This window comes from Caretta caretta, chromosome 27 (assembly GCF_965140235.1).
Source record: "Caretta caretta isolate rCarCar2 chromosome 27, rCarCar1.hap1, whole genome shotgun sequence".
In the NCBI taxonomy this organism is placed as follows: domain Eukaryota; kingdom Metazoa; phylum Chordata; order Testudines; family Cheloniidae; genus Caretta; species Caretta caretta.
In genome coordinates, this window is record NC_134232.1 from 8374601 (window position 1) to 8394267 (window position 19667).

The window sequence follows — 19667 nt, forward strand, 5'->3', positions numbered from 1 at the left end:
CTGCATCACACTGTGATACACATGTGGACGAGGGGGCATATGTGTGTAAACCCCTTTCTCTACAGCATGGGTGCGAGCAGGGACATAAAGATCTCCGTGTAAACCCCCTCTATCTCGGGCACACTCAGCAGGGTGGGTGTGTAAATCGCTCTGTCTCGGGCACACTCAGCAGGGTGTGTCATAGCTGCTGGAAGGAGGGGTGCTGCTGCACCCCCTGGCTTAAAATGGTTTCCATTATATACAGGGTTTGCACTTTGGTTCAATGGCTCTCAGCCCCCCCACTATAAAAACTGTCCCAGTGCCCCTGGAGTGTGTGCAAGCCATGCTGTGTCTGCACACTCAGCAGCATTGGTGTGTGTAGGTGTGTAAGCACGGCTCTATTTGCAAGCCTTGGGGGGAGTGTGCAAGCCTCACGATCTCTGGCCCTGCACGCGTGTGTAAGGCCCACCGTCTGTGGAACACTCAGCCGTGTGTGCAAGTCCCGCCCCGCTGTCTGCACACGCGGGCGGGGGGGGGCCGGGGCAGGGAGGCGTGTGTAAGCCCCGCCCCCGGCCGCGCAGGGCCTCGCCCCGCCCCTTCCCGCAGGCCGGAGCGGAAGCGCCGCTCGCTGCGGCCCAGCGGGTCCGGCCCAATCCAGCCACCCCGCGGGGCGGCGATCCCGGCCCGGGCCCCCTCCCGCCGGGCGGCCGATGGGGCTCCTTAAAGGCGCAGGCACCGGCCTCTCTGTATTCGTCGGCGGATGAAAAAATCACGTGCGGCTGAAATGGGCCGGTCAGTGGTGGGGGGCCCGGGGGGGGGGGAGGGAGACACACAGGAGAGATGGGGGGGCCCTCGGGGGGTAGAGGGGAGGGGGAGAGGGAGACACACAGCAGAAGAGAGGAGGGGGGACCCCCGGGGTGTGGAGGGGGAGATACACAGCAGAGGAGAGGAGTGGGGGACCCCCGGGGGGGAGCCACAGCAGAGGAGAGGAGGGGGGGACCCCCGGGGGGGTGGGGAGGGGGAGACACACAGCAGAGGAGAGGAGGGGGGGACCCCCGGGGGGGAGACACAGCAGAGGAGAGGAGGGGGGGACCCCGTGGGGGTGGGGAGACCCCGGGGGGGGTGGGGAGGGGGAGACACACAGCAGAGGAGAGGAGGGGGGGACCCCCGGGGGGTGGGGAGGGGGAGACACACAGCAGAGGAGAGGAGGGGGGACCCCCGGGGGGGTGGGGAGGGGGAGACACACAGCAGAGGAGAGGAGGGGGGGGACCCCCGGGGGGGTGGGGAGGGGGAGACACACAGCAGAGGAGAGGAGGGGGGACCCCCGGGGGGGTGGGGAGGGGGAGATACACAGCAGAGGAGAGGAGGGGGGGACCTCCGGGGGGGTGGGGAGGGGGAGACACACAGCAGAGGAGAGGAGGGGGGGACCCCCGGGGGGGTGGGGAGGGGGAGACACACAGCAGAGGAGAGGAGGGGGGACCCCCGGGGGGGTGGGGAGGGGGAGACACACAGCAGAGGAGAGGAGGGGGGGACACACAGGCAGGAGCAGGGGGGTAACTCCTGGGGACGCGCGGACGGACACACACAGGAGCTGGGAGAGGGTAACCCCTGAGGGCAGCGTGAAATGCGCACAGAAGCGGGGTGGGGGGGAGTGGCTGCAATGTTAGATTAGGGGGGTGCTGGGGGCCAGGATGCCTGGGTTCTACTCCTGGCTCCCTGCGTAAGCTGGGCTGAGTCACTTCCCTGCTCTGTGCCTCAGTTTCCCCATCTGTTGGTTAAGGATGACATTGCCCGGAGGGGGGAAAGTGTTAATTCATTTCTGTCTGCAAAGGCTGCTGAGCCCCAAGCGTGCCAGCCAGGCTGGGGCACTGACCCCGGTGGGCACGGGAGGCTGCCAGTGCCACTTGTGGGAGCGCTGGGTTGGCTGTCCCTGTGCGGGCTCAGCTCCGCCCTGCCCTGCCCTCTGCTTGGCCCAGCTCCTGCTGCTGATTGGTGTGTTTGTGTGCCCAGAAGAGCTGAATAGTCGGAGCTGGGACTGCAGTAGCTCCATGCCCAGCTCCACAGCGCGGGGGGGCTGGAGGGGATGCTTTGGCTCCTAGACCCCAGGTGAGGAGCCTGTTCTGTGGGGTGGGGTGTATGTTAGCCTGGGGAACTGCGGGCTAGAAGAGGGGAGACTGTCTCCTAGGCCCCAGGAGAGGAGGACGGCACAGAATGGGGGCTCTGAGCCTGGGACAATGTAGGGGGAGGGGTCCTAGACCCTAGGACAGGACCCAAGGACAGTGGAAAGGGGGTGGGAGAGTTACAGCAGCTCAGCTGCTGGGGGCTGGGAGTGGAAAGGCTGCAGTAGCCCAGGGACCCTGGAGCTGGGAGCCAGGAGTATCCCTTTCCAGACTCCAGGTGGTGTCGTGGGATGGGAGGAGACAGCAGTGAGGAGGTGGTGCGGTGGGATGGGGAGACAGCAAGGACCAGCCCTGGAGCAAGGAGCGAGGTGGATTTTCTCTTAACCCCCTAAGAGAAGAGTCCAGTGCGGTAGTGTGAGGAGCTGGGATCCAGGAAGAGACCTGTTGATGCTAGACCACAGGAGAGAAGCCAGTTCAGAGGAGGAAGGGAGGGGGTGGCATGTGGTGTCCAGCTGGAGATAAGGGGGCAGATTTGCTCTGTGATCTGAGCTATGCTGACTATGGAGTAAGCATTTAATGTTCTCTGGTTACTTCTTCTTATGCTCTTAGTTCAGACCAGCTGGTTTTCAAAGTTCAATCTATTAATTAATTATTATTTATTGTTAGAGTAGTTGCCTCCAGGCTCCCTTATAAGCCTTTGCGGCAGGGACTATAATTTACGGTCGGTTCGTTCGGTGCCTATTGCAATGGGGCTCTGACCTGGTTGGTCTGTAATAGAAACGCCTATAACCACAGCCCTAATCATTGTGCACACACTTAGCAATGCCTGTGTCTGGCCCGAGAACTCAGAGTCCAAAAGACGATTGTTCCCTGTATGTTGCTCTCACGGGGGAGCTGCTTTGCCAGGATAGCGAAATGTAGCCCCAGTTACACATGGGTGTCCGCAGGTCATGTACGTGGGCGCTCCAAAGCCCTGTAGTTCAAGCAGAAGCAAATAAAGCCTTGCCACGAATCTTTCTGACCCCTCTAGAGCTGGGGCTAGGCCAGAGGGAATACTGGGACTTCTCTGTGAGCCAGGGATTGGTGGGAAGCATCACTGCCCCCACACTGCCACCTTTTTTTCCCCTTCCCCTCACTTAAAAAAAGAAAAGAAACCTTTATTTAAAAAAAAAAAACCCACTTCACTGCCATCACAGGGGCTGAGATTTTAAGTTCCTGATCCCAAACTCATGGAAGTCAGTGGGAGACCTTGCAATGGTTTAGCTGGCTTTGCATCAGGCCCGAAATACACAAAAGGCAGAAAATCCCACAGTTAAGATCTCCACAGCATCCTCTTTAGTTATATGTAGTGCTGCTTTATCCCATGCCTGGGCTGTCATGTTGTGAGCCCTGTGTCATGTTTGGGAAACACCTAGCGCCTTGTGGGCACGACAGAGACAAATAACATGCATAGCTGGGGGGAGCTCTGATTGGACACAGAGGTGCAGGTGAAGCTACATAGGGTGGTGGCGCTGCCTGATTTCACTTATTGCCACAGAAGAGCCTTCCTGGGCAGGCTGGCAGTAATCTGTGGAGCTCCACTGGAGAGCCACTCGATGACGGCTGTTAGTCTGAGTTTCCCTGTTTTGTTCTCTCCGGAGATGCCTGGGATATGAGAATCCAGCTGATTTCTTCCTGCCTCTGACTTCCATGTGGGTGATCCTGATCCTGCAGTGACACTTGGCTGCTGTAGCTGGACTGGCTCCTACAGGACCAATGGGAGCGAGACCTTGTTTGTTTGTCAGTAACATCAGCAGGTTGTTACTGTGACACGCAGGGAACGGCAATGAGGAAGAAGGAACAATCTGCACGGAAACTGTCCACGTCCTGTCGGTGGAATCTCCTACATTTAAAATCTTAGCCCTGCTGTGCCCGGCCATGTCACTGTTTGCACTGACTGCTGCACCAGCTTTTACAGACACATCAGTGCCTTTCTAAGAGTAAACAGCTGGCCGCGGTCATGCTCGCTCGAGGCACTTTTTCCTGAGTTAAGGCCACTGTAAAAGGTAGCACGTCAGACCCTAGCGGGAGGGAAGCAGGAGGCTATGTGTGAGTAAGGACTGATTATATAGGCCCAAGGCAGGGGGCATAAAATCTGGATTTTATCAGGATGACAGGTGGGGAAGCCTCCCTCTGTCCTGGAGAAGCCCTGTATCCCGGTCTGCTCCCTTGCTACGTGGATGGAGGGTGCTGGGTTGTGGCATATATGAATAGCAGGTGATTAAGCAGTTTAGGTGTTGCACGCTCCCCAGTGGCCCCTCATTCCAAGTACTGTGATGAGATTCTAGCGTATTCTCCCATCTAAGTGGCGGTCCTAGGACATTACTCCCTTTAATCCTACAAATCCAGGGGGTGAGGAGCTATGTGCGACTCTCACAGTCTGTGTGGTACTTGTAATAGGATGGCAGATGCTAGGACCTTACTTAGGGATCGAGGGCTCCTCTGTGGAATTCTCTCATTTTCAGGTGCTTGAGCCCTGTGCAAAAGTGCAGTGTAATTATCACTGAGTCACTGTGAGGTTGCATCAGCTGTGCCCTGTTAGTGCAGATGGGGCTCAAGACAGAAGCTTAGAAACTCCCCACTGGCACCACCATCGGTTCATCTGGTTTAAATTACATGAGGGTAAAAATGCTGGAAGCTGCTGACACCTTGTTTGCACCAAGGCTCCCCCCCAGTGGGAATTTCTTTCTACAGTTCCCTAATGTATACACAGTCCAGGAGCATAAGAGAGGTGGTAGCATGCCCTTGTCTCCGGCAGAGGGAACTAGGGCCCAGGATTGGGGAGCTCCCCTGTAGGGAAGCCCTAAGAACAGCCGAGCAGAGGTTTATGATCTGGAATCGTGATTTGAGTTACCAGTAAAACCAACCCCCAGGAAAGGGACATGTTTGGGTTATAGGCAGCATGTGGCTGTGCTGAGCAGGGTGGGGATAGCATTCAAAAGGAACACACAAAGACCTGGAACTAAATAGTCCTAGGAAAAGGTATGGAGAGTACAGGAAATGAAATGAGAACGAACGTTCAGGTTAAATAACACACCAAGGTATATTTCCCTTGGAGTGTGGTGGAATTTGGAATCCGAAAGCACGGGCTGACTCCATGTTGCTGTGTTTCAGAGCTAGTAGCTGGAGCTCATGGTGGCTAAATGGGGTTAGATCCTGAAGAGCAGTGAGAGATCAATGTAGTCTGAGCGGAGGACTGGGAGTTAGGACTCCAGGCTTCCATTGCTGGCTCTGACACTAGCTTCCTCTAAGGTGTTAGGCAAGTCATTTCCCCTCTCCATGCTTCATCATCTTGATCACAGAAGCAGCAGGCTAGTGCCTTGCCGGGTGTGGGGCCGGTGGGAGGGTTAATTAGGGGCTGTAGAGCAGTGGCTCTGAACCTTCCCAGACGACTGTACCCCTTTCAGGAGTCTGATTTGTCTTGCGTACCCCAACTTTCACCTCACCTAAAAAAGACTTGCTTACAAAAATCAGACTTAAAAATACAAAAAAGCCTGTCAGCACACTGTTACTGAAATTGCTGACTCTCATTCTGACATATCATTATAAAATAAACCAATTGGAATATAACTAGTGTCCTTCCATTTCAGTGTCTAGTATATAGAGCAGTATAAACAAGTCATTGTCTGTATGAAATTTTAGTTTGTACCGGCCTCACTAGAGCTTTCCTTGTAGCCTGTTGTAAAATCAAGCAAATATCGAGAGGAGTTGATGTACCCGCAGGGATACACGTACCCCTGGTTGAAAACTGCTGCTGTAGAGGGCTTTGCTGTTCCAACGTACTAAGTGCTGCGAGTCCTGCTAACATACACAAGGTTGAACTGGTCCCCGTGTCTGAAGAAAGACTCCTGCCCCCTCTCCTTAGCACATCTGGACTGGGCTAGGAGGGAATCGGCTGTTTGGATTAGGTGGATGTACCCCTGTGATCGGTTCCCTGGGACTGCAGGAGGGTTCCTGGTTACTGCACCTTGCTTCTCCCCTTCGGTTGACTTTGCACCACCCCGCCCCTCCTTCCTGCGTTTGGGGGGGGGGGGCAAGGCTCCTCCTCACAGGGCGGCAGGACTGCTAGGGGAATGGGAGAGCTTGGAGCATTTGACTCTGCTCCCCTCCCAGCCCTTTCTGGGTTTCCCCTGCAGTAGCTCCCGATACTGGCTTAGGTTCATTGCCTCAGGTCTGGACCCAGCTATGCTGCTGGCAGGATTTTATCGGCGCTGCACCTGGTGCTGTCTCTCCCCATTGCGCGGACGATTGTGTAAGCAGCATACACGAGAAGGAGCCCCACCCCTTCTGCCGTGCATGGATAACGCTGCCAGCGAGGGGTGGGGATTCAGCCAGCATGCCGAGGCAGCTGCACAGTGGCAAGAGGGCTATCGGGAATGCAGGGATGTTGGGACCTCTCAGACCAGGAAACGGGCAGAACCTGGTCTCTAGTGCCCCTTGAGCAAGTATCTCCCTCTCAGGGGCAGGTGGTAGTCAGTCTGCTCTGAAATGCCGTCTCCTTGGGGCTCACCCAGCCAGCGTACCAAGGGAGCCGATGGCTCTAGCTGGAGGCTTCTGGGATGAAGCTCGGCGCCTGGAGACAGCATTGCCTGTAACCGCACCGCTGCCTCCTTTGTGTTTTGCAGGTGGGCAGCATGATGGGTGAGAACACATCAGTGAGCCCCGCAGGGGGCATTACCCCCCTGCAGCAGATGCTGGCATCTGGGACTGGGGCCCTCTTCACATCTCTCTTCGGTAAGGGGTCAGCATGGGGATGGTTGAGCGAGGAGTGGGGCTGGAGAGACAGGGTGGGTGGGTGCAAGGATTTCCACGTGAGTTCAGGGTATGCACAGATGAGCGTAGGGAGGTCGGGGTGTGTGCACGTGTGTAAGGGGACAGGGGCGTGTGTGCAAAGAGCAGGTGAGCTCACTGTTCTGAACTTGGGACTGTGGCCTCTTCCACCTCTTAACTTCCCCTTCCTAGCAACCCTCTTCCTGGAATCCCAGCTTGACTCCTTGTGGCTCATTCTCTGATTAAAGTTTCTCCCAGCAAATCTGGCCTGGTCATTAAGAGCCTTAAAACTCCTTGGAGTGCTGGACTCTGGCTGTTTGCTGTGCACCATGGGCTCTGGTGACCCCAAGCTCCAGAAGGAGGTGTGAGGAAGAGCAGGTTCTGTTCCCAGCTCTGGGAAGAAGGGTGGGCTCTGGTGGTTAGAGCAAGAGGGAGAGGAGCTTGGACTCCTGGCTTCTAGTCTCAGCTCTGCTCATGCTGTGAGCTTGGCCATGTCCCTTCCCTTCTTTGAGCCGCTGTTTCCCTGTCCATATTAAATCCATTTTCCGGATCTACCTTTCGGGGGGAGGCACTGAGGTGTATTTGCCCACTCATTGATAAAGCACTCTACGCCACCCTTTTGCCAACTGCCCTACACTGGCCCCAGGTCTAAGTAGGCTCCTTCTCTTTCAGTGACTCCCCTGGATGTGGTGAAGATCCGACTGCAGGCACAGAGGACGCCTTTCTCTAAAGGTAACTAAGTGCTCAGGGCAGAAATCTTGCCTTCTCTCCGCAGCTGGAGGCCAGGTGGGTTGTCTCCGAGCCTGCTACCTCTGCAGCAGTGAGCCCAGAACGCGGTAGCTCAGATCCTGGGTGGTTTCTCTCCCCGGCTTTGCCTGGCAGGTGTCTGTGAACCACAGCAATCCCTGTCCCCTATACAGGCCCCAAGGGCAGTTGTGAGGAGGAGCCTCTGCCTGGTTAGCGAAGAGCTTATCAGGTTCTGTGATATTTGGCTACTCAGTCTGGGCAGGGACTGCCTGCAGGCAGCAGAGCAGTGAAGATGGTCACCTGGGGTTTGTGCCCCTCTGATGGGGACACAGGTTCAGCAGAGGGGGTCTGGCATGGCACCATCAGGCTGCATCCCCGCTTAGGTCCTCACCCCTTCCCCCATACACGGAACCTGTACATCTGGCTTGAGTGGGATTACCATTCCCACAAGCAGCACCCCAGTAGTGTACCACCCACGGGGGGCTAAGAGCACCCTGCCTCTGGGGTGGGAGCTGGGCTTACATCTGTGTGGCCTTAGGGGAGAGGGAATATGGGCTTAGGTGTCCTATAGGGCCTCGGAGCCAGTGTGTCTGGGGGAGCTGGGCTTAGATGTCCTGTATGGCCCTGAAGTGGGTGGGTTGGTGGGATGCCTGGCACACGTAAAGGGCTCCACAGAGCCAGGGCCTGGTCATCATCTGTAGGCCTCTAGTGAAAGCAGGAAATCGAGCTCCCTTCTCCTAGCTCTGCCCTCCCTTCCAGGATCTGGTGCTGCCTGACAGGAAGGAGCATGTCCCAGGCTTTGGCTTGTGCTGGCCGCTGCCCTGCAGGGCTGTTCTGCAATAATCCCAACCAGCCTGAACTAACCCTGTTTGACGTTCCAGGAGCAGCCAAGCCCTTTCAAGCCTCAGCAGGAGTTTAAGTAGCTCACAGACTGCGTGAGAATCCCTAGCCCAGCCTCTTGCCTCCCGGTTCTCTTTTCAGTAGTGAGCCAGGCCTGGGACACCTGCGCTGACTGTGCCCCAGGGCTAATCTGATCATCAGAGGGATTTCTGTAAGGGTTAGAGCAGGGGCCTGAGGGTCAGGACTCCTGGGTTCTGTTCCCACTGCCTCCCTCTGGGAGTCACTTCCCCTTCCTGTGCCTCAGTCCCTCCCCCGCAATCTATAAAACTTGGGAGCAGAACGTCTGTTGGTTTGTGAAGCACTTTGGAAGTCTCATGCGGAAGGGACTAGAGAGACAGTGGGCTAGCCTGGTGGAACGGGGTCCCTTGGAAGCTGTATGGGGCTGGATTCAGGTGACTTGACTGCCAGAGTCATGCTGCTGAATAGATCCTGATGTTTCTGCGACTGCTCAGCTGTGGGGGGCTATGGAACAGATGTTGAGACACCTCCCTGTTGCCGGCAGGCGGAAGTGACTTGTTATTGGGGGGGGAGAGGGGGGCATCCTCGGATCTTGTCCCAGCTCAAGCCAGCAGCCTCCACCTTTCCAAACCCGAGTGGCTTGCCCCCGAACAGCCCCCACATCCCAGCTCTCTGCTGACAGCAGGGCACGGGGGTCCCTGCCTTCCCAGACCATGCACTCTTAGCACCCGCCTGGCCCCTGAGAGCTTTGCTGCTACCAGCAGGGAGGGTGTCTCCTCAGCACCCCTCCGCCTGTCGCTAAATGTGTCCCTGTTGTGTGTTTCAGTGTTGTCAGTAGAGTGTACGCCCTGGAGCGTTCACCAGTCCAAATGTGAGTATCTCTGGGTATTATCCTTTCACCCTTTTCCTGCTAACAGCCTCCCGTGGCTGCTGACCCTTGACAGCGCCATTCCCCCGAGGGAGAACCTATTCCCCATAGCTGCAGTCTCCAGAGTGGGGCAGTACAGGGCTCCATGCACCCTTGCTCACCACACACCATCTTCCTTCCATCCCTACTGCAATGGAGTCTAGTTCAGAGTCCTCTGGGGGTCAGATGCTGTCTGGTGGTTAGAGGAGGGGGCACTGGGAGCTGCAACCTTGGGTTCAGTTCTCAGCCCTGCCACTGACTCACTGCATGGCCTTGGGTAAGTCCCCTCGCTTCTGTGCCTCCCTTTTTCTCACCTCTGTGCCTCCTGAGCATGGAGGCAGTTGTGAGACTGACCCCGCAGGCTGTTTGTCATCAGGCAGGTGGGGCCTGGGAGTTGTTGGCTTGCCGAGTCGTGGCTGTGTTAGGGGCCTCTGGATGTTACTCTTTCCCTCTCCTACCCCACGACCCATTCTGCAACCACCTCCCTCCTGGCACAGCTATGCGGGACATATCCAGCCTCTGCTGATTCGAGGGGAGCCTCCTCTGCCCGAGGATGCCTCGCAGAAGTCCCTCACATGCCCTTCCCCAAATGTCCTGGATAGAATGCAGGAGGCAGTCTGTCCCCCGTTTCCCCCCCACACTGCAGGGTTACTAGTGCTCTGTCAGAAACACGTGCTGGAAGCTGGCTGTCCCAGGCTACTTGGGGGTTCAACACTAGCCGATTCCCCCGCAGGAGCACACGTGGGCCTCTCTGTCCTTGTTCTGTCCGTCTCTTGTGTGTCCTCCCCTCTGGCTGCCCTGCCGCCTGCTTGGATCCCTGCTAAGCCTAACCTGCCGCCCGCAGTCATGCCCTGGGCATGGGAAGAAGACTGGCCCGTAGAGGTGGCTGATGCTGGTTGTGCTGCCATCTGGGGATGCTGATTTGGTGGTGGGGGGTGGCTCTAGCGGGGTTGGCTACCTTGTCCCCACCCTGCCTTTCGTCTGCCCATTTGTCAGCTTCCCACACCAGGCTCTTGTGCCCATTGCTGCCTCTCTCCCCTCTAGGCTCCCATCTCTGCTGGGCTTGCTCTGAGGCCCATCCCTGCGGCGTCTGTCTCCGGTGTTTGGCAGAGAGCTGCTTTATGTGGACGTCTGGCTCTCCAACGGCCACTAGGCAGGGAAAGGGATTTGAATGGGATCCTGGGGAAGGGAGCCAGGCAAACCCCGGGCAGCCTCATCCAATCCATCAGGGTGACAGGGCTGATGCTGACTCGCGTAGGCAGGTGGCCTCCTGCCAGCACAGGCGGTTAGTCCAGGCTGACAGGACGGCTTTAGGGCGAGCGCATCTTGGGGATGAGGGGAGTGTGATGGATTCGGACAGTTTCCCAGGACTCTCCCTTTCTGTCTCGCCGCACTTCTGCTCTTATGCCTTTATTCTGCATGACAGGACTGGAGCAAGTCCCTGCCTGCCCCCCACCCCCAGTAAACATGCCTGTGTCCCAGGCCTGTGGGAGGCCTGGCCACCCCAGGGTGCTCTGGCTGAGATGACCTTGGCCTGGCTGCTCCAGTGGTCTACACCCCCGCTGACCTGTCTAGCTCCCCACAAGCTCTCCCTCCCCATGGCTGCTGGCTCCTCTCTCCACGGCTGCCCTGTCTGCCCAGCAGCTCTCCCACTCCTTGCCGGCTGCCCTTTGGGAGAGCAGGGGCAGCGCCCCATAGGGCTCAGGAAGATTGAAAGAGGAGCAGAGTTCTGGGGGTGGCAGGGAATGGGGCAGAGAGGAGCTGGCAGGGTCCTGAGCGGTAAAGCCCTGCCCCCCTGCTGAGGGTCCTTACAGAAGGAAAGGGCAGAGCCTGGAGCAGGGAGGGCTTTGGGGGTGAGGAAGGGAAGAGCCTGAAGCGGGCTGGGCTGGGCACGAGTTTAACCCCACTCTGTCTCCCCTGCCCCTTCCCACAGGGAAGTGCTTCGTGTACTGCAATGGGCTCATGGACCACTTGTACGTGTGCCAGAACGGGAGCAGCTGCACCGCCTGGTACAAGGCCCCCACCCGCTTCACCGGCACCTTGGTGAGGCTTTTCTCCTGCCGGGTACCTGGCTGCCTTGGCGGGGCAGAGGGAAGGCCACCGCGCTCTGGCAGCCAAAGTCAGTGCAGGGTCAGGCCTTTGGCTTGATGGCCAGGCTGCGTGCGGCAGTTCGGGCACCCTGGTCTGGGACCAGCTGGGCTGCCTGGCAGGGTGATTGGAGGCGTGAGGGAGGAGAGAGGGCCAGGTGCACCAGCGTTTGGAGCAACTTCACCAACCCCACTCCTAGGTGGCTATAGCTCTGTGGACGGGAAAGGGTTCGTTTGCAAGGGGGACATGTAAGAGGGCGTGCCATCCTGTAGCGCCCTTGCAGGCCAAGCATAGCTCTGCAGAGGCCTGACTCAGTTTCCCCTTGTCTCAGTGCTCCTTAATAAATGCCGCACTGGCTTTCTCGTGGCTAATGCTACGCCTGGTGTAACCAGACAGTTCAAAACAGTCCTCAAAGCCCCAAAACATAGTCCGTCACCACGACACCAGTTCACACTTGGCTCGGACATCCCCAACCAGTCCTGGAGCTCGTCTTCTGTCCCAGCCCTTCCTAGCCAGAGCTCAGCCTTGTGCCCCCTGCTCTCCTGGCCCACCCCTGGTTACCCAGGGTCTCCTGCTCTCTGCAGCCCCTGCCACGGCTTCCTCTAGAAGCACCTGTACCTGCCTGTGGTTGAGAGAGCTCACTGGGTAGCCTTCCAGTCCCTGCTGCTGTCTCCCCCTTTATAAGGCCCAGTTGGGGAGCAGGTAACCAATCAGCTGTACTGCCCTCCTCCCTTAAGGGGCCAGTCACCCTGTGATGAGGGTTAGGCTGGAGAAGCGGCAGAGCTCGGCATGGGAGGGAAAGACGCAGCCCCTGGCTAGCTTTGGAGTGGGCATCTGGTCTCCCTTTCGGGCCACGGGGCTGCCCCTAGCATTGGGGAAGCCTCCTCCCCCTCCTCTCTAACCCCCTTGTGCTCTCCTCTTCCTTTCAGGATGCCTTCGTGAAGATCACGCGTTACGAGGGCATTCGGTCTCTGTGGAGCGGCCTGCCACCCACCTTGTGAGTCTGGGCGCCGAGCGTTACAGCCCTTCCCCACTGCACGCCTGCTAAGGGAGGTCAAATGCAAACACCTAGGCCCCCCCTGCCTGTGGGGCTAGCCAGGCGTGCACTCCCAGGTTTCCTGCAGGGCCCACACATCCCGGGCGCTGGTGCTACTGGTAGCTCCTGGCCTGGGCCCAGGGGTCTCTGCCTTTGCCTTGGGGCCTCTGACTGCAGGGGGAGGAGGTGGTGGTGTCTCTCCTGCACTGACCCAGAATCCTTGGTTATCCATGGGAGATCCTAGGACTGCAGAGACGGTCTGCTTCCCCAGGCCCCCTTCCCGCCTTTTCCTCTCCTTCTCTGCAAGAGGGTGTGCCTGCCCTGTATCACCCCCAGCTGGCCAAGCGTGACTCTGCAGAGGCCTGCCTCAGTTTCCTCTCGGGCTCCTTCATAAACCCCACAAAGGCTGTGTCATGGCGAATGCTACCGCTGTCTGGGGCTGGTTCGACAACAGAAACAGTGCGAAACGATCCTCAAACAAAGCCCGTCACCACAACACAAAAGTTCATACCCAGCTCTGGCATACTCAGCCAGTCCTGGAGCTCATCACCTGTCCAGGCCCTTCCTAGCCAGAGCTCAGCTGTTTTCAGCCCTCCCAGGCTCAGAGAGGTTAGCAGGGAAACCCTCTCTGCTGCTCTCCTTGCCTTCTCCTGGCTACTCAGGGTCACTAGCGGGGTCTTCCTGCTCCCTGTAGCAGCGCTCTGATCTTAGCTGGGTTGAGAGCTGGCTGGGGATCAACCTTCCTCTGCTGCTGTCTCCCCTTTATAAGATGCAGGTGCCTTCCCTTCAGCCCAGCCAGGCAGCAGGTAAGTAGTCCCAGGTGCACTGGCCTCCCCTCCCCTGCTCCCCCGTAAGCCTCCCCCAGACACCACCCTTCGCCCTCTGACCTTTCGGGCGGAGCTGTGTGCATGTGGCATTTTGGTAGGCTCCTCTGTGTGTGTGGAGCCTGTGCAGACGAATGGGAACCCCCCCCTTCCCCCCCATTGCTCTCTGGGAGATGGGTCCCACTGCTTCGCTGGAGAATGGGAGGCGCAGTGTCAAGGCCCAGCTGGGATATGGGGGGTGAAGATTATGCCTGGAGCAATCTGACCCCCCTCTTTGGCAGGGAGCGTGATGTGAGTTGGCAGGTGATGCTAATGAGCCCCTCTCCTTGGCAGGGTGATGGCGGTGCCTGCCACGGTGATCTATTTCACCAGCTACGACCAGCTGCGAGATTATCTGCGCTGCCGGATGGGCAGCCAAGGGGCCCATGTTCCCCTGGTGGCTGGTGCCCTCGCCAGGCGTGAGTAGCGCTCTCCTCTGCGTTCAGGGTCCATATACCTTGCATCCTCTCCCCCCCCCCCCCCCCCCAATCCCTTGACCTGCTCCTGTGGCCCAGGGGTAAAGAATCATTCCAAATGAACAATGACCTGCCTTGGTTTTTAGCAGCAAGGGTCATTAACCTTTGGCACAGCTGGCCCGAGGTGGTGGTGAGGCTGGATTCTCCGTCCCTGGCTGTTTGTAAATCAAGATCGGATGCTTTTCTAAAAGCTCTGCTCTAGCAATTGTGGCCTGTGTTATGCAGGGGGTCCAACGAGATGATTGCATGGGTCCTTTCTGGCCTGGAAATCTATGAATCCCTGTGGCCATGGTTCGAGCACTCCTGGATCAATTCTCTGCTCAGTCACAGACTCCCTGGGTGACCTCACACACAGCCCTGGGCTTTCATTTCCCCATCTCCCCGCTGTGGGAAGGCTGAACCGACCCCCTGCTGCACAGAGGGTCTCCCTCTGAAGCACAGTGAGATCCTTATGCTGGGATGAGCCTTAAGCTGCTGTTCCAGGTGTAATTTGCTGTAAACAAGCAGCAATCCTAGCAGACAGCTCCTTGCCAAACCCGATGGGCCGGTGCCAGGGCTGGCCCCTCTGGACTCCTGCACCATGTGCTCTCACCATTCTAGGAATTGCAGATGACTGCCCTGTTTGCACATGGGAGTGAGAGGGGCCTGGCCTTGCCCTGTCGCTGGGCTTTGGTATCTCACTTGCTGCTGGCTTGTCGGTAGCTGATGTTCTGGAATCTCCTTCCTTAGATATTTTTAAGGTCAGGCTTGACAAAGCCCTGGCTGGGATGATTTAGTTGGGGATTGGTCCTGCTTTGAGCAGGGGGTTGGACTAGATGACCTTCTGAGGTCCCTTCCAACCCTGATCTTCTATGATTCTATGACTCCCTCCCTCAGTGGGCGCGGTGACGGTGATCAGCCCCTTGGAACTCATCCGAACCAAGATGCAGTCCCGGCCGTTGAGCTACCGTGAGCTGCGTGTCTGCATCCAGTCCTCGGTGGCCCAGGACGGCTGGCTGTCCCTCTGGAGGGGCTGGGGACCCACTGTGCTGCGGGATGTTCCCTTCTCAGGTATACCACACAGAAAAGGGGTGCTGGGGACAGGTGAGGGGGCTGTGGGCCACACTGGGGCCGGTCTCCCCCACTTGGGGCTGGGGCCATAGGGAAAGGTTTGGCCCAGGACAAGAATTCTCTTCTTGCCATCTGCAGAGAGCCCTCGGTGCCACACTGATAGCTTGGGGCTGCCTACAGAAGGCGCTGACGGGCCACACTCCAGTCCCTATCCCTTCTGTGCATCTCTTGTTTGGTGCAAAGGTTTTTACCTGACAGTGGTGACTCCAGAGTGAAGGATTTTCAGACCCAGTCCCCACCTGAGCTGGGATACCAGTTTGGTGGGTCTCAGCCCAATTCCAGGGCCCTTCATGCCAGGAAAAGCAGCCTCTCGATGGGTACTAATAGGCCTGCCAATTCTTGGTGTCAGCTCAACGGCCAAGGCCCTTGCATCTCTCCCCTGTGCTCACTCCCAGTCAGGGCTGGGCTGGCCAGGGCAGGGGGCTGTTTGCCTTTTGCCCTATCTGCTCTGGGGCCGATAGATTGAAGAGGGCAGTCCCCAGGGCTGGGGCTCAGTGCCAAAGGGCAATGCCCCAGGAGCAGAGCAGTGGAGGTGGCTGCTGATGCTTCTAACCCATGGCCCTGGTCTGTCTGTCTCAGCTCTCTACTGGTTTAACTACGAGCTGGTGAAGGAATGGCTCTGCCGTCAGTCCCGGCTCGACGAAGCCACGTTCATGGTCAGCTTCGCAGCTGGGGCCATCTCGGGGACTGTGAGTATGCGAGCTTCTGTTCCGTCCCCGGGGAGCTGAGTTTCTGCCTGGGTCTGAAGGGAGCCCGTCAGGTTACCTCCACCCCCAGAACGTTGGGCTTCTAACCAGGGGAAAGAGCCCTGCTGGGAATCAGAAGGGTTTCGTGGCATTTTATTTGGGTGCAGTTTATTTGGGGGCCAACTGTTCTCCTTGAAAGGCTGGGACCTCGAATCCAGCAGCCTTGACCAGCTTGGGTGCTGGATAGACTATGCCTGGTTTTCAGATGCCTTTGCCTGCCCCTGCGCGAGACACAGGCCGTACCTGCCCCAGAGCAATGTCTGCGCAGGGAGCAGCCTGGAGCAGGGGGGTGCAGTGGGAGCCGGGGGTTTGTTGTTACACTAGGGGCCAGGAGACTCGGCCCCTCCTGGGCGGAGGTTCTAACCTGCCTAGGACAATGGGCGGAGGAGGGCTGAGCGCTCGGGGGGCAGATGGTAGGGGCTGAAGTTCACCGCCTCTCTTGGCCTGAGGGAGAAGTGCTGTACGGGGAGGCACTGGGGTCCCCAGCTGTGGCTTGGGAGTGACGGGCAGTTTCTCCCCTTCCCCCAGGTGGCTGCTGTGCTGACCCTGCCCTTCGATGTGGTGAAGACCCAGCGACAGATTGAGCTGGGGGACCTGGAGACGCTCCGAGGTGAGGGGCTCACGGGGAACGTGGGACTCTGAGCAGAGCGAGGGGTCGGCTTCCGCCTGTGGCTCCAATGGCGAATCCATCCGTCTGGAACGGCCCGGCGGGGGGGCTGGCTCCTTTCGCTGCCCGGAGGGGGAGCTGCGGTTCCGCGCACACGGGACAGGGGCGGGAGGGAGCGGTGGCTCCTCTGGAGCAGACACCGAGCGTCCTGCCGCCGCCCGCGCCCCGGGGGGAAGCCCTGGAAGGCGGGACGGACCCCTCACTAGGGTGCGGGGCGGGTCCCAGCGCAGCCGGCGGGCGGTGGCGGCACCAGCATCCCCTGCCCCTCATGCCCCGGCTTTGCCTTCGCCCCGCAGTGGCTGCCTCCAAGTCCTCATCCACCTGGCTGCTGCTGAGGAGGATCCGAGCGGAGTCTGGCACCCGTGGGCTCTTCGCAGGTAACTAGAACGGCAGCCTGGGCCGGCTGTAGGACGAGGGGTGGGTGCCGGGGTGCCTGAGCAGGGCCAGCTTGCAGGAGCAGGTAACGTTGCCCTCTCTGCCTCCCGCAGGCTTCCTGCCCCGCGTCATCAAGGTGGCCCCGGCCTGCGCCATCATGATTAGCACCTACGAGTTCGGCAAGACCTTCTTCCAGAAGCTGAACCAGGAGCGACAGCTCAGCGGCCTGTGAGCGCCAGGGCGGGCAGAGCCCCCCTAGCACAGCCTCCAAACTCGCCACGCTGTGGGCCAGGGCCTGGCTGGTGGGGGAGTTCTCCGGAGGTAGCAAGCGGGAGGTGACTGCAGAGATCAGTGCTGGGATTCAGCTGCCAAAGCCAGGGCCTTGCATTTCATCCAGCCTCCTCGCCGGGGGTGGGGGCAGCGGCGATTCTGCCCCTGTGCTGCTCAGCTCCTGCTGAGATCCACTGGGAACAGACCTCCCTGCTAGCAACAGCTTCTTCCCCGATGTGCCCTGGGCCAGGATATGCAACGTCCAAGTGCCTTCTAGTCTCGCTCTCTCCTTGTGTTTCCGCGGGTTTCCCTTCTGCCTCCCCGCAGGGCGAGCTAGAGAGGCTGTCAGAGCAGCGTGGACACCGTGGTGCTTCCCAGGGGGAAGGGTCAGGCCCCTGTTTGCCTTTGACGACATCTCACCTCCGCCCTCCCTTCCCAGCGGGCACATTCCTGGTTTGCACTGCTTGGAGGCTGCCTGCTGGGGCCTCGGGGCTGGGGGGGGCGCTCTCCAGCCTGTGAAGAGCCCCCCAGCGGTGGGTGCCCTGCTCCTGGCATCTGGCTGTGCCGCTGTAGTGGGAGTGACTGAGTTGTCCTCTGGCAAATGCAGAGGGCCCCCTCCCTGCCCAGCCTGGGCGGGGAGCAGGACAGCCCTGGCATTCCATGCGCGGGGATCCCCTGCATGAATTGACTACCTCCCTGGGCCACGTCCTGCCGTGGACCAAGAGCCTTTCTCTTCCGAAGACTTAGACGACTGGAGCACAAAGAGCAACTGACCCTCCTGCTCGGAGTCTCTCCGCATCTCTCCCTGCTGGTGGCTGGGTTTAGCCCTGGGATGAGGTCTTAACCCACCCCATGCCCTCTCCGCACACCCCGTTCCCCTAGCCCTCCTCCTGCGAGGCAGTGATACAAAGGACCGTTGTACCCCGGACTCCAGGCCAGTCCTCCCTAGGTAGCACCATCGTTTCTTCCACTCAGGACTTCCCCATTCCTATCTGCCCCCTGGAAGGCAGAGCTCCGGGGCTCAGCCCCCCAGGTGGCCCATGCTCACACAAGACACCTTGCTGCTGGTAATGGACACCACCCACTGGGCCCCTCTCGGGTGCCACCTCCTCCCTGCTCTTGACAAAGGTGTGAAATCTCCGGGGCAGAGATTCCATGCCAAAGCGCTCCCCTCCTTGAGTAGCTCTCTTAGGGTCAGTAGCTGGACAAGTAGCCATCCTCCTGCATGTGTGTTACCGACAGGCCTGCGGGCTGGTTGCAGGAGTGGGGATTCGCTCCGACTTCCTTCAATAAAAGACATTTTATGTGAAATTTGCACCTGAAAACACTCACCCCACCCCTCCCTTCCCCACCTGCCTGTTCTCCCTCCATCCCCTCAGCTGCTGTGGAGGGGGGGCTAAGTGCTGCCCTGGCAGCTGCTGGCAAGGGGCTAGGATTTGGCCTCCTGCAATGAGCAGCCATGGATCTCTGCTGGGGAGGGCTTGTGTGCATCACGGTGTGAGGGTGGGGGCGGGTGGTACTTCCTGTCACGGTGTCTTTGCAGGGTGGGAATTGGTTGGTTAATCTCTTGGCCCTTCATTAGCCAAGGGGATCCCTGCTAGGGTCTCTGTGCCCTGCCTGTGCCCTAGGCCCCAAAGAGGGGAACTCCAAAGCCCCCCTGCCCCTCTCCCCCCCCCCCCCCCCGGTCTGCACTTGGGGCCCAGAACACCCTTCTGCAAAGGCTGCGCTGTGGTACTTGGGGACGATCCCATCCTCCAGCCAGCTCAGCTGGTGGGGGCTGAGAAAGCATTTTTGTAAGAAACCCCAAAGGTTCGGGAGAGACATGAGGCGTGTTTGTGTCTGAGCTGGTGGGGGGGAAGGGCACAACCCAGCACCACCTCTGCCATGATGTATGAGAGGGGTGTGTGTGTCCTGCAAGATAGCCCCACTTGTGGGGGTGGCAATGCCATGCCCTTCCCTGCCTATGAGCTATGGGGAAATCCGGGAGGGCTGAATAAACCAACACCCCACCCCTTGGTTCTCCATGGGGCAGGGCTTTCTACCTTCAGCAGATCAAGCCCCTCCCCTTTTCCAGGGCTTGCTTCCCCCGGCCTTGCCCTATCCTGGCTCCAGCCAAATGAGGTTCAGCGGCAAAGCTGTGATGCTGTCAGCCCCCACTCCTGTGATGGTGGGGTTCAGGCTTGGAGGGGCCACAGAATCCTGCTGGTGCTGGGGGCTGGCTGCTTTCTAAGGCAAACGCACACCAGGCCCTTTGCATACGGACATCCATAGGAGAAGGTGGCCCAGCTTGTGGTTAAGGCACTGGGATGGGATTCAGGGGATCTTGCTTGTAATCTCTGCTCTGCCCCAGCCTCCCTGTGTGCCTCAGTTTCCCTGCTGTAGTGATTGGGGTGCTACTGTCTTGTCTCACATGAGAGACTGTGCCGATCACCAGCTCGCTGGGAAGGGCCTTGCAACCCTGGAGGGGAAGGGGCTAGGATGTGGGAGCGCTTGGCCGAAAAGCAGGATTCCCAAGCCCAGAGTTGGGCTGCTCTCTGCCCGTGGTGTTTTCCAGTTGTGTCCCCCCAGTGCCGCCTGCTTGGTTGCAGCTGGCATGGGGGAACGTGGAGCCGTGAA

The 19667-nt window shown here is 58.9% G+C and overlaps 1 protein-coding gene across 3 annotated transcripts; it reads left to right on the plus strand.

Annotated features, from left to right (window-relative positions):
• Positions 1-572: 572 nt before the first annotated feature.
• On the plus strand, positions 573-18362 carry SLC25A39 (solute carrier family 25 member 39). Of its 3 annotated transcripts, none has more exons than XM_048829743.2 (12): positions 573-771; positions 6764-6872; positions 7581-7640; positions 9340-9384; positions 11354-11463; positions 12438-12505; positions 13702-13826; positions 14760-14933; positions 15573-15682; positions 16268-16349; positions 16703-16783; positions 16895-18362. In XM_048829743.2, the coding sequence occupies exons 2-12, from the start codon at positions 6773-6775 to the stop codon at positions 17011-17013; spliced, it is 1074 nt and encodes a 357-aa protein (XP_048685700.1). In that variant the 5' UTR covers positions 573-771; positions 6764-6772; the 3' UTR covers positions 17014-18362. The 3 variants fall into 3 exon arrangements, with proteins under 3 accessions (XP_048685700.1, XP_048685702.1, XP_048685703.1); XM_048829745.2 differs by lacking the exon at positions 573-771 and adding an exon at positions 6469-6579; XM_048829746.2 differs by lacking the exons at positions 573-771; positions 9340-9384 and having other exon boundaries at positions 6474-6872.
• The last annotated feature ends 1305 nt before the right edge of the window (positions 18363-19667 follow it).